Source organism: Petromyzon marinus, unplaced genomic scaffold (genome assembly GCF_048934315.1).
Source record: "Petromyzon marinus isolate PM22_M1 ecotype Great Lakes invasive population unplaced genomic scaffold, UKy_Petmar_22M1.pri1.0 PM_G_Scaffold_19, whole genome shotgun sequence".
Classification (NCBI taxonomy): Eukaryota; Metazoa; Chordata; class Hyperoartia; order Petromyzontiformes; family Petromyzontidae; genus Petromyzon; species Petromyzon marinus.
In genome coordinates, this window is record NW_027422750.1 from 1,360,845 (window position 1) to 1,374,611 (window position 13,767).

At 51.1% G+C, this 13,767-nt stretch overlaps 1 protein-coding gene across 1 annotated transcript in view; it reads right to left on the reverse strand.

Annotated features, from left to right (window-relative positions):
* Positions 1-2,886: 2,886 nt before the first annotated feature.
* Positions 2,887-13,767, reverse strand: part of LOC142912129 (uncharacterized) — a 206,402-nt gene continuing 195,521 nt past the window's right edge. Inside the window, exons 7-8 of the mRNA XM_076060447.1 lie at positions 3,170-3,243; positions 2,887-2,937 (exon numbers count right to left, since the gene is read on the reverse strand). Of these exons, the coding sequence (XP_075916562.1) occupies positions 2,887-2,937; positions 3,170-3,243 (125 nt within the window). The remainder of the gene's footprint in view (positions 2,938-3,169; positions 3,244-13,767) is intronic.

Here is a 13,767-nt window from a genome sequence, read left to right on the forward strand (position 1 = left end):
TGTATAGTGTAGTATATATAGTGTAGTGTATAGTGCAGTGTAGTATAGTGTAGTATATATAGTGTATAGTAGTGTATAGTGTAGTATATATAGTGTGTAGTGTAGTGTATAGTGTAGTATATATAGTGTGTAGTGTAGTGTATAGTATAGTGTAGTATATATAGTGTGTAGTGTATAGTGCGTAGTGTAGTATATATAGTGTAGTATATAGTGTAGTGTATAGTGTAGTGTAGTGTCTAGTGTAGTGTATAGTGTAGTATACATAGTGTAGTATATATAGTGTGTAGTGTATAGTGTAGTGTATAGTGTAGTGTATAGTGTAGTATACATAGTGTAGTATATATAGTGTGTAGTGTAGTGTATAGTGTAGTGTATAGTGTAGTATACATAGTGTAGTATATATAGTGTGTAGTGTAGTGTATAGTGTAGTGTAGTACACTAGTACAGCACACTGGTGGGTTGGCAAGCCAAGCAACAACATTTGCACTCTGGATACCGTGACATTTCGCCAGTAATCACAACAACCAGCTTCATCAGGCGACAGCCACATTTGTACATTGATTTATTTACACAATCTAACCCGGATGATATCGGTTCGCCGAAAACCAACAGCGTCAAAGTATGAAAGTACCGCGGCATCGCGGGAGCGGCCGATGAAACTGGCCGGGTTTGGGAAGAAATAAAAAACCGAGACGCTGACGGGGCGCACGAAGGCTCACGGCGTTGTACGCGCCATCGTGACGCCGCTTGTCGCCCCGATAAAACAATAATACAAACCGCCGGCCGGCACGTGCGGAACTCCCTCTCCGTGCCGGACGTCGTGATGGACCGTGCCGATGTCGCCGCTCGTTGACCCCCGGCCACGCGAGGGCGAATTTAAATTCTCCCCCCACCCCCCTCCCCCTGGCTCCCTGGCACGACGCCCAGTCGCCTCCCGTCCAGCGGCACACCACAAGCTGGGAGAAAGCGCTGGGAGGTGAGAGACCGTCGCGAGTCTAAAATAAAATAACGAAAAACTGCGTCCAGTAACAGAGAGAGCTCTTCGTGTGGTGAGTCTATGGGTCTCTGTGTGGTGAGTCTGTGGGTCTCTGTGTGGTGAGTCTGTGGGTATTATTTTGGCAATCGTCATCAGGAGGAGAAACGAGGGGGAAGAAAGCTGCTGAGCAGGCAGCAGGCTGTTTTAAAGTTGGGTGTAGCCCAAGGGTCATAAACAAAGTGGGCACAACTTTACCGAAAGACCCAAAGAAAATAAATTCCTGCAGTCACGAAAGCTTTAGGTCGAGTCTAACTGTGTCTCTGTATATGCACTACACTATACACTACACTATACACTACACTATACACTACTATACACTACACACTACACTACACTATACACTACACACTTCACTATATACTACACTATACACTACACTACTATATACTACACTATACACTACACTACTATACACTACACTATACACTTCCTCACTACTATACACTACACTATACACTACTATACACTACACTACTATACACTACACTACTATACATTACACTACTATATACTACACTATACACTACACTACTATAGACTACACTATACACTACACACTACTATACACTACACTATACACTACTATACACTACACTATACACTGCACTATACACTACACTATACACTGCACTATACACTACACTATACACTACTATATACTACACTATACACTACTACACTACACTATACACTACACTATACACTGCTACACTACACTACACTATACACTACACTATACACTACACTATACACTACACCTCACACTATACACTAGTATACACTACACTATACACTACACACTACTATACACTACACTATACACTATTATACACTACACTACTATACACTACATTATACACTGCACTATACACGACACTATACACTACACACTACACTATACACTACACTATACACTACACTACACACTAAACTACACTATACACTACACTACACACTACACTATACACTACACTATACACTACACTATACACTACACACTACACCATACACTATACACTACACTATTATACACAACACTATACACTACACTATACACTACACTACACACTACTACACACTACACTATACACTACACTACAACATACACTACACTATTATACACTACACTATACATTACACTATACACTACATTATACACTACACTATACACTACACACTACACTATATACTACACTATACACTACACTATACACTACACCTCACACTATACACCAGTATACACTACACTATACACTACACTATACACTACTATACACTACACTACTATACACTGCACTATACACTACACTACTATATACTACACTACACACTATACACTACACTATACACTACACTACTATACACTACACTATACTATACACTACACTATACACTACACACTACACTATACACTACACTACACACTACACTACACTACACACTACACTATACACTACACACTACACCATACACTATACACTACACTATACACTACACCATACACTATACATTACACTATTATACACTACACTATACACTACTACACACTACACTATACACTACACTACACACTACACTACACACTACACTATTATACACTATACACTACACACTACACCTCACACTATACACTACTATACACTACACTTCTATACACTACACTATACACTACACTATACACTGCACTACTATACACTACACTACTATACACTACACTATACACTACACTATACACTACACTACACACTACACACACCATACACTACACTATACACTACTACACACTACACTACACTATACACTACACTATACACTACACTATACACTACACTACACTCACGTAGCCACGGTCACCCTCCGCGTTTCTCCGCGGTGCCTTGGGGAGCGTGGGGGGATCCTCCCTGCACGCATGTGGGTAGTGGGGGGGTTAGTGGGGGGTTAGTGGGGGGGTGGTGGGGGGGTAGTAGGGGGGTGGTGGGGGGGTAGTGGGGGGGTAGTGGGGGGGTAGCGGGGGGGGTGGTGGGGGGGGGGGACAGCGGCAGGTCGTCACACAGACGACCCCGCGGGCACCGTCCACGTCCGCTGACGCTGACGGCGGTGGCGGTAGAGCAGCAGCAGCAGCAGCGTGGCCACCAGGGCGAGGGACACGGCGAGGATCGCGGCCGGAGCGGCCCAGGTGGCCCGGCCCGCTGCCGCCGCCGCCTTCTCTGCGTGGCCAAACAACGATCCCCCGCGTGGCGTCAGCGTGCCGCCGTAACACGACGACGACGACTGTCGCGACGGCAACCGCCGCAATGACGACACGCGCCAGGCTAGGTGCGCTTTGAGGCATTGCGGGTTAAGGGAGTGAGATGAAGGGACAGATGGAGACAAAGAATCACCCGTAAAGGCCCTGGCGGACTGTCGGGGCGGGTGCCGTTAGCGAGTATCAGCAGCTGTGAAGGCCGTGATTGTGACAAACGAGGAGAAAGGGTTGCCAGAACAGAGACACACAACAACAACAACCGCCATTCGCCACTAAGTGGCGGTGACGTCACCACGACGCTTGTGCCAGGCTATGTGCACCCTGAGGCCACGTGAAGTGTCGAACGCCCGTTGGCAGGAGGTCACGGGGCAGACCCAGGTGCCACGGGTCGACTGACTGAGATGACTGGCTGATGCACCACCTGTGCCCCCTACTGTGCCAACCTGCTGTGCTTTAGCCACCCGGCGCTCCGCTCGTTGTTCTGAGCGTCGCTCCTCCGCCCTCCGTTGTTGTTGCAGGGCGACTGCCTCCAACTGCCCAGTAGCATCCTTCACGAGCCTCCTCCACAGAGGCCGATCTTGACACCGCTGGTACCAGTCATCGGCAAGTCCACTCAGCTCCACGTCCTCCTGTACCACATCACTCCATCTCTTCTCTAGCCCGTGCCGCGCCCACTTAGCCCCCTCAATCCGGCCAAACAAAAGCTGTTTCGGCATGCGGTGGCTGGGCATGCGAGCTACATGACCCAGCCATCGCAGCCTTGCCGGCCGGAGGAGCTCACCGATGTGACCCTGCCCAGATCTTTCAAGGATTTGTGAGCTCCTCACACAATCCAGTCTGGTTAAACCCAGGATGGATCGTAGGCAGGCCAGCCTAAATGTTTCTAACCAGCGAAGATGTTCCATTAGGGGGGTCCACGTTTCGCAAGCGTAGAGAAGGGAGGGAATGACCGTGGCTGAGAAGACCTGAAGCTTAGTGCGGAGCGACAGACCAGGTAGCTTCCACACAGCGTTACGCAACCGATGAAAAGATATTGCCGCTCGACTGATTCGGAGTGAGACCTCTGCTGTTAAACTGGAGCCGGTCATAAGCACACTGCCCAGGCATGGGAAACTCTCCACTCTCTCCACAACTGCCCCATCACCGATTGGGAGTTGTGGGGGTGGAGTGTCCGATGGTACAAAATACCCAGGCAGGTGCTTAGTTTTGGTGGGGCTGATGGTAAGGCCCCACCTCTTAGTAGCACGCTCCAGTCTCAGCAGCAGCGTCTCCAACTCCTCCTCCGAAGGTGCAGCTATTACCAAATCATCAGCATACATAACGTGGTTGAGCAATAGGGAGCCATCCCTTGACCGCACCCTGGCGTCGATCAGCCTCCCATTATATCTGTACCATATGGAGATTCCCCCGGTACAGCTATTGAAGGCTTCACGAACTACGTGGTCAAAATAGATGTTAAATAATGTGGGAGCCAGAGGATATCCCTGTCGCACCCCAAGGTTAACAGGGAATGGCTCTGACTCCCGGCCACGTAGTTTTACCCGGGCCCGCTCACCATCATGAAGGTCCTTAATGATCGTGAGCAGAGGGTCAGGTACTCCAAAAGCACGAAGAACAACCCAGAGCCCAGGCCTACTGATGGTATCATAGGCCTTGACCAGGTCAATAAAGCAGAGATGTAGGTATTGTTGGAATTCCCTACACGTCTGCTGTAGCAGACGGACAGAAAATATGGCATCTGTGCAGGACCGCCCTTTCCTGAAACCGCATTGGGGCTCCGCAAGCCTCTCCTCAGCGTGCCTGGCAAGGCGATGTTGAATAATCCTTGCCAGGACCTTTCCCGGCACACTGAGGAGTGAGATGCCCCTGTAGTTGTTACAGTCTGTGCGGTCCCCCTTCTTAAAAGGGGGGACCAACAGGGCATCCTTCCAATCCTGCAGAACCCGTCTAGTGGTACAGACTGTTGTCATGATGTCATATAGGGCAGTCTGTGCACAAATGCCGCCCTCCCTCAGCATTTCGCTTGGGAGATCATCTCTGCCCGCTGCCTTTCCTGGTCTCAGACTCCGGATCGCCTTCAGTACTTCCTCAACAGATGGCACCTCAGCCAGCCACTCACAGGGGGTGACATCTTCCAATATTTGAGGCACCGCAGCCTCAGCAGGGTCATCCTCACTTTGTGCCACGTTGTTTTCCTGGCAGAGGGATTTTCCCTCCCCCAGGACCTCACAGAAATGCTCAGAAAATCTGCAAACCTGTTCCTGGCGGTCGGAGATTGGGTCACCGTTTTTTCCCATAATTATGGTAATAGGTGTGGCGTTGCAGATTACTTTTTTGATGGAGGTAAATAGAGATTTGTGATCACGGGCCATTGAGGCAGACTCCATCTCCTCAGCAACCCACGACAACCACCCATTCTTGCAGCGCCTCACGGTTCTCCGAACCTCCGAACGAATGCTGCGGTAAGCCTCCTCATTCTCTGACGTGGGATTCTGTAGCCGATGACAGTGGGCCTGTCGCTTTTTCTCAACCATTCTGAACACCTCCTCTGTCAGCCAGGGTATCTGGGGAGGTCTGGACCGCGTAGCCAAAGCAGCCATTGCAGCTGCATGAGTCACAGTCCTAAACCTCGCCCATTTACCTTCGATATCAGGAGGAGTCGGGGACGATGCCAATCCCAGCCGCAAGCGATGATGAAATTCTCGCTTGCAACTTTCATCAGATAACTGAGACCAGGCCACTTTAGGTTGGAATGGGGTCCTGGGTGTACACCCACCACCGGAGTGGAAGAATGGCAGGCGCATCTTACAGATGACTAGTCGATGGTCAGAGGGAAGATCAGCTCCACGGTAGGTCCTGGTGTCAAGGATATGGGCTCGCATCCGCTGGTCCGTCACTATGTAGTCCAGCAGATGTTCTTGCTTGGACCCGGCATGCATCCATGATATTGTGTGGATGCGCCGTGGCCGGAACAACGTGTTGGTAATTACAAGCCCATGGGCTGCACAAAAATCTAGCAGCCTCCTACCCTTGTTATTGAGCTGATCTGGCCCATGCCCTCCAATCACTCCAGACCAGGTGCCAGTATCATGACCAACTCGGGCATTGAAGTCACCCAACATGATGACTCTATCCCGAGGGGCCACTTTAGCCAGCACCTGTGACAGGTCATAGAAGGCATCTGACTCATCAGCTTTGCCTGCATCCCTCCACGGATGGTCATCTTCGGTGGGGGCATAAGTAACCACGACCACCATTCCTCGCCTCCGGTTGATGGGAAGGCGAGCCCAAAGTAGCCTGGGACTTAAAGCTTCCCACACCTCACCGCCATGCTCCCACGCCCCCTTCATTTTTTTGTTCAAAAGAAGAGCCACACCCTGTTGTTTGGCAGTCTGCTGCTCCGAGTAGAGGACTGTCCACCCCTCATGGTGGCAGGAGCCAGAGCCGGTCCACCGGACCACCTGAATGCCACACAGATCCAGGCAGTACCGGTCCAGCTCCCGACAGAGGAGTGGCAGCCTCTCCTCCGCAGTGAGCGTTCGAACATTCCACGTGGCCACCAGAAGTGGCTTTTCGTTGTTTCTGGAGGAGCCCCGAGGGTAGATATACAATCTCCTGGCTCCGCCAATTGGGGTTTGGCCAGGAGACGTCATAGACGCCTGGCCCCCCGGGGCCTCCGGCACAAGCTTATTAGTTACATATTTCAGTTTAACTCGTGGTTTAGTGGTAATTAATTAAAGGTGGAGGGGTTACCAGTCCCTCGCACCCGTCCAGAGCCCCCGTTTAGCCCCTGTGGTGGACACATATGAAATGAGGGGAGGAGCCAATCAAAATTGGACCTCCCCCCACAGCACTGTCCACGACACAGTTGCCCATCTGGCACACGCACACGCACACACACGGACACACACACACGCACAACAACAACAACCGCCATTCGCCACTAAGTGGCGGTGATGTCACCACGACGCTTGTGCCAGGCTATGTGCACCCTGAGGCCACGTGAAGTGTCGAACGCCCGTAGGCAGGAAGTCACGGGGCAGACCCAGGTGCCACGGGTCGACTGACTGAGATGACTGGCTGATGCACCACCTGTGCCCCCTACTGTGCCAACCTGCTGTGCTTTAGCCACCCGGCGCTCCGCTCGTTGTTTTGAGCGTCGCTCCTCCGCGCTCCGTTGTTGTTGGAGGGCGACTACCTCCAACTGCCCAGTAGCGTCCTTCACGAGCCTCCTCCACAGAGGACGATCTTGACACCGCTGGTACCAGTCATCGGCAAGTCCACTCACCTCCACGTCCTCCTGTACCACATCACTCCATCTCTTCTCTAGCCCGTGCCGCGCCCACTTAGCCCCCTCAATCCGGCCGAACAAAAGCTGTTTCGGCATGCGGTGGCTGGGCATGCGGGCTACATGACCCAGCCATCGCAGCCTTCCCCACCGGAGGAGCTCACCGATGGGACCTTGCCCAGATCTTTCAAGGATTTTTGAGCTCCTCACACAATCCAGTCTGGTTAAACCCAGGATGGATCGTAGGCAGGGCAGCCTAAATGTTTCTAACCGGCGAAGATGTTCCATTAGGGGGGTCCATGTTTCGCAAGCGTAGAGAAGGGAGGGAATGACCGTGGCCGAGAAGACCTGAAGCTTAGTGCGGAGCGACAGACCAGGTAGCTTCCACACAGCGTTACGCAACCGATGAAAAGATATTGCCGCTCGACTGATTCGGAGTGAGACCTCTGCTGTTAAACTGGAGCCGGTCATAAGCACACTGCCCAGGCATGGGAAATGGGAAACTCTCCACTCTCTCCACAACTGCCCCATCACCAATTGGGAGTTGTGGGGGTGGAGTGTCCGATGGTACAAAATACCCAGGCAGGTGCTTAGTTTTGGTGGGGCTGATGGTAAGGCCCCACCTCTTAGTGGCATGCTCCAGTCTCAGCAGCAGCGTCTCCAACTCCTCCTCCGAATGTGCAGCTATTACCAAATCATCAGCATACATAACATGGTTGAGCAATAGGGAGCCATCCCTTGACCGCACCCTGGCGTCGATCAGCCTCCCATTATATCTGTACCATATGGGGATTCCCCCGGTACAGCTATTGAAGGCTTCACGAACTACGTGGTCAAAATAGATGTTAAATAATGTGGGAGCCAGAGGATATCCCTGTCGCACCCCAAGGTTAACAGGGAATGGCTCTGACTCCCGGCCACGTAGTTTTACCCGGGCCCGCTCACCATCATGAAGGTCCTTAATGATCGTGAGCAGAGGGTCAGGTACTCCAAAAGCACGAAGAACAACCCAGAGCCCAGGCCTACTGAGGTATCATAGGCCTTGACCAGGTCAATAAAGCAGAGATGTAGGTCTTGTTGGAATTCCCTACACGTCTGCTGTAGCAGACGGACAGAAAATATGGCATCTGTGCAGGACCGCCCTTTCCTGAAACCGCATTGGGGCTCCGCAAGCCTCTCCTCAGCGTTCCTGGCAAGGCGATGTTGAATAATCCTTGCCAGGACCTTTCCCGGCACACTGAGGAGTGAGATGCCCCTGTAGTTGTTACAGTCTGTGCGGTCCCCCTTCTTAAAAGGGGGGACCAACAGGGCATCCTTCCAATCCTGCGGAACCCGTCTAGTGGTCCAGACTGTTGCTATGATGTCATATAGGGCAGTCTGTGCACAAATGCCGCCCTCCCTCTGCATTTCGCTTGGGAGATCATCTCTGCCTGCTGCCTTTCCTGGTTTCAGACTCCGGATCGCCTTCAGTACTTCCTCAACAGATGGCACCTCAGCCAGCCACTCACAGCGGGTGACATCTTCCAATATTTGAGGCACCGCAGCCTCAGCAGGGTCATCCTCACTTTGTGCCACGTTGTTTTCCTGGCAGAGGGATTTTCCCTCCCCCAGGACCTCACAGAAATGCTCAGCAAATCTGAAAACCAGTTCCTGGGGGTCGGAGATTGGGTCACCGTTTTTTCCCCTAATTATGGTAATAGGTGTGGCGCTGCAGATTACTTTTTTGATGCAGGTAAATAGAGATTTGTGATCACGGGCCACTGAGGCAGACTCCATCTCCTCAGCAACCCGCGACAACCACCCATCCTTGCAGCGCCTCACGGCTCTTCGAACCTCCGAACGAAGGCTGCGGTAAGCCTCCTCATTCTCTGACGTGGGATTCTTTAGCCGATGACAGTGGGCCTGTCGCTTTTTCTCAACCATCCTGAACACCTCCTCTGTCAGCCAGGGTCTCTGGGGAGGTCTGGACCGCGTACCCAAAGCAGCCATTGCAGCTGCATGAGTCACAGTCCTAAACCTCGCCCATTTACCCTCGATATCAGGAGGAGTCGGGGACGATGCCAATCCCAGCCGAAAGCGATGATGAAATTCTCGCTTGCAACTTTCATCAGATAACTGAGACCAGGCCACTTTAGGTTGGAATGGGGTCCTGGGTGTACACCCACCACAGGAGTGGAAGAATGGCAGGCACATCTTACAGATGACTAGTCGATGGTCAGAGGGCAGATCAGCTCCACGGTAGGTCCTGGTGTCAAGGACATGGGCTCGCATCCGCTGGTCCGTCACTATGTAGTCTAGCAGATGTTCTTGCTTGGACCCGGCATGCATCCATGATAGTGTGGATGCGCCGTGGCCGGAACAGCGTGTTGGTAATTACAAGCCCATGGGATGCACAAAAATCTAGCAGCCTCCTACCCTTGTTATTGAGCTGATCTGGCCCATGCCCTCCAATCACTCCAGACCTGGTGCCAGTGTCATGACCAACTCGGGCATTGAAGTCACCCAACATGATGACTCTATCCCGAGGGGCCACTTTAGCCAGCACCTGTGACAGGTCATAGAAGGCATCTGACTCATCAGCTTTGCCTGCATCCCTCCACGGATGTTCATCTTCGGTGGGGGCATAAGTAACCACGACCACCATTCATTGCCTCCGGTTGATGGGAAGGCGAGCCCAAAGTAGCCTGGGACTTACAGCTTCCCACACCTCACCGCCACGCTCCAACGCCCCCTTCATTATTTTGTTCAAAAGAAGAGCCACACCCTGTTGTTTGGCAGTCTGCTGCTCCGAGTAGAGGACTGTCCACCCCTCATGGTGGCAGGAGCCAGAGCCGGTCCACCGGACCTCCTGAATGCCACACAGATCCAGGCAGTACCGGTCCAGCTCCCGACAGAGGAGTGGCAGCCTCTCCTCCGCAGTGAGCGTTCGAACATTCCACGTGGCCACCCGTAGTGGCTTTTTGTTGTTTCTGGAGGAGCTCCGAGGGTAGATATACAATCTCCTGGCTCCGCCAATTGGGGTTTGGCCAGGAGACGTCATAGACGCCTGGCCCCCCGGGGCCTCCGGCACAAGCTTATTAGTTACATATTTCAGTTTTACTCGTGGTTTAGTGGTAATTAATTAAAGGTGGAGGGGTTACCAGCCCCTCGCACCCGTCCAGAGCCCCCGTTTAGCCCCTGTGGTGGACACATATGACATGAGGGGAGGAGCCAATCAAAATTGGACCTCCCCCCACAGCACTGTCCACGACACAGTTGCCCATCTGGCACACGCACACGCACACGGACACGCACACACGCACAACAAAAACCGCCATTCGCCACTAAGTGGCGGTGACGTCACCACGACGCTTGTGCCAGGCTATGTGCACCCTGAGGCCACGTGAAGTGTCGAACGCCCGCTGGCAGGAGGTCAAGGGGCAGACCCAGGTGCCACGGGTCGACTGACTGAGATGACACACGCACACACACACACACATAACACACACGCACGCACTCACACACACACACACGCACACACACACACGCACACACACACGCACGCACACGCACAGAAATGCATGCACACGCACACGGACACACATACATGCACATGCACACGGACAGACACGCACCAACACACATGCATGCACACACACACACGTACACGGACACACACGCATGCAACATTCAGAGATGCGAACAAACCTGTTCGTGTGTCCAGTTGCCTGTTCGGACCGAAAGGCGTGAGTTCAACCGGCGTGCAACAGACGGCGGTGGTGGCGTCTATATCGGTAGAACGTGAAGATCCAGTGTCATTTACATCTGTAGAATGCGAAGAACCAGTGACATCTACATCTGTAGAACGTGAAGATCCAGTGTCATTTACATCTGTAGAACGTGAAGAACCAGTGGCATCTACATCTGTAGAACGTGTAGAACCAGTGGCATCTACATCTCCAGAAGGTGAAGAACCAGTGGCATCTCCATCTCCAGAAGGCGAAGAACCAGTGGCATCTACATCTGCAGAACGTGAAGAACCAGTGGCATCTACATCTGCAGAATGTGAAGAACCAGTGGGATCTACATCTGTAGAATGTGAAGAACCAGTGGCATCTACATTTGTAGAACGTGAAGAACCAGTGGCATCTACATTTGCAGAACGTGAAGAACCAATGGCATCTACATCTGCAGAATGTGAAGAACCAGTGGCATCTACATCTGCAGAGCGTGAAGAACCAGCGGCATCTACATCTGCTGAACTTGAAGAACCAGTGGCATCTACGTCTGTAGAACGTGAAAAACCGGTGTCATTTACATCTGCAGAGCTTGAAGAACCAGTGGCATCCACATCTGCAGAACGTGAAGAACCAGTGGCATCTACATCTGCAGAGCGTGAAGAACCAGCGGCATCTACATCTGCTGAACGTGAAGAACCAGTGGCATCTACATCTGTAGAACGTGAAGAACCAGTGGTATCTACATCTGTAGAACGTGAAGAATCAGTGGCATCTACATCTGTAGAACGTGTAGAACCAGTGGAATCTACATCTCCAGAAGGTGAAGAACCAGTGGCATCTACATCTCCAGAAGGTGAAGAACCAGTGGCATCTACATCTGTAGAACGTGAAGAACCAGTGGCATCTACATCTGGAGAACGTGAAGAACCAGTGGGATCTACATCTGTAGAACGTGAAGAACCAGTGGCATCTACATTTGTAGAACGTGAAGAACCAGTGGCATCTACGTCTGTAGAACGTGAAGAACCAGTGGCATCTACATTTGCAGAACGTGAAGAACCAATGGCATCTACATCTGCAGAATGTGAAGAACCAGTGGCATCTACATCTGCAGAGCGTGAAGAACCAGCGGCATCTACATCTGCTGAACGTGAAGAACCAGTGACATCTACGTCTGTAGAACGTGAAGAACCAGTGACATTTACATCTGCAGAGCTTGAAGAACCAGTGGCATCTACATCTGGAGAACGTGAAGAACCAGTGGGATCTACATCTGTAGAACGTGAAGAATCAGTGGCATCTACATCTGCAGAACGTGTAGAACCAGTGGCATCTACATCTCCAGAAGGTGAAGAACCAGTGGCATCTACATCTCCAGAAGGTAAAGAACCAGTGGCATCTACATCTGTAGAACGTGAAGAACCAGTGGCATCTACATCTGGAGAACGTGAAGAACCAGTGGCATCTACATTTGTAGAACGTGAAGAACCAGTGGCATCTACGTCTGTAGAACGTGAAGAACCAGTGGCATCTACATTTGCAGAACGTGAAGAACCAATGGCATCTACATCTGCAGAATGTGAAGAACCAGTGGCATCTACATCTGCAGAGCGTGAAGAACCAGCGGTATCTACATCTGCTGAACGTGAAGAACCAGTGGCATCTACGTCTGTAGAACGTGAAAAACCAGTGTCATTTACATCTGCAGACCTTGAAGAACCAGTGGCATCTACATCTGCAGAACGTGAAGAACCAGTGGCATCTACATCTGCAGAGCGTGAAGAACCAGCGGCATCTACATCTGCTGAACATGAAGAACCAGTGGCATCAACATCTGTAGAACTTGAAGAACCAGTGGCATCTACATCTCTAGAACGTGAAGAATCAGTGGCATCTACATCTGTAGAACATGTAGAACCAGTGGCATCTACATCTCCAGAAGGTGAAGAACCAGTGGCATCTACATCTCCAGAAAGTGAAGAACCAGTGGCATCTACGTCTGTAGAACGTGAAGAACCAGTGGCATCTACATCTGCAGAACGTGAATAACCAGTGGCATCTACATCTGCAGAGCGTGAAGAACCAGCGGCATCTACATCTGCTGAACATGAAGAACCAGTGGCATCTACATCTGTAGAACGTGAAGAACGAGTGGAATCTACATCTGTAGAACGTGAAGAATCAGTGGCATCTACATCTGTAGAACGTGTAGAACCAGTGGCATCTTCATCTCCAGAAAGTGAAGAACCAGTGGCATCTACATCTGTAGAACATGAAAAACCAGTGGCATCTACATCTGGAGAACGTGAAGAACCAGTGGGATCTACATCTGTAGAACGTGAAGAATCAGTGGCATCTACATCTGCAGAACGTGTAGAACCAGTGGCATCTACATCTCCAGAAGGTGAAGAACCAGTGGCATCTACATCTCCAGAAGGTAAAGAACCAGTGGCATCTACATCTGGAGAACGTGAAGAAC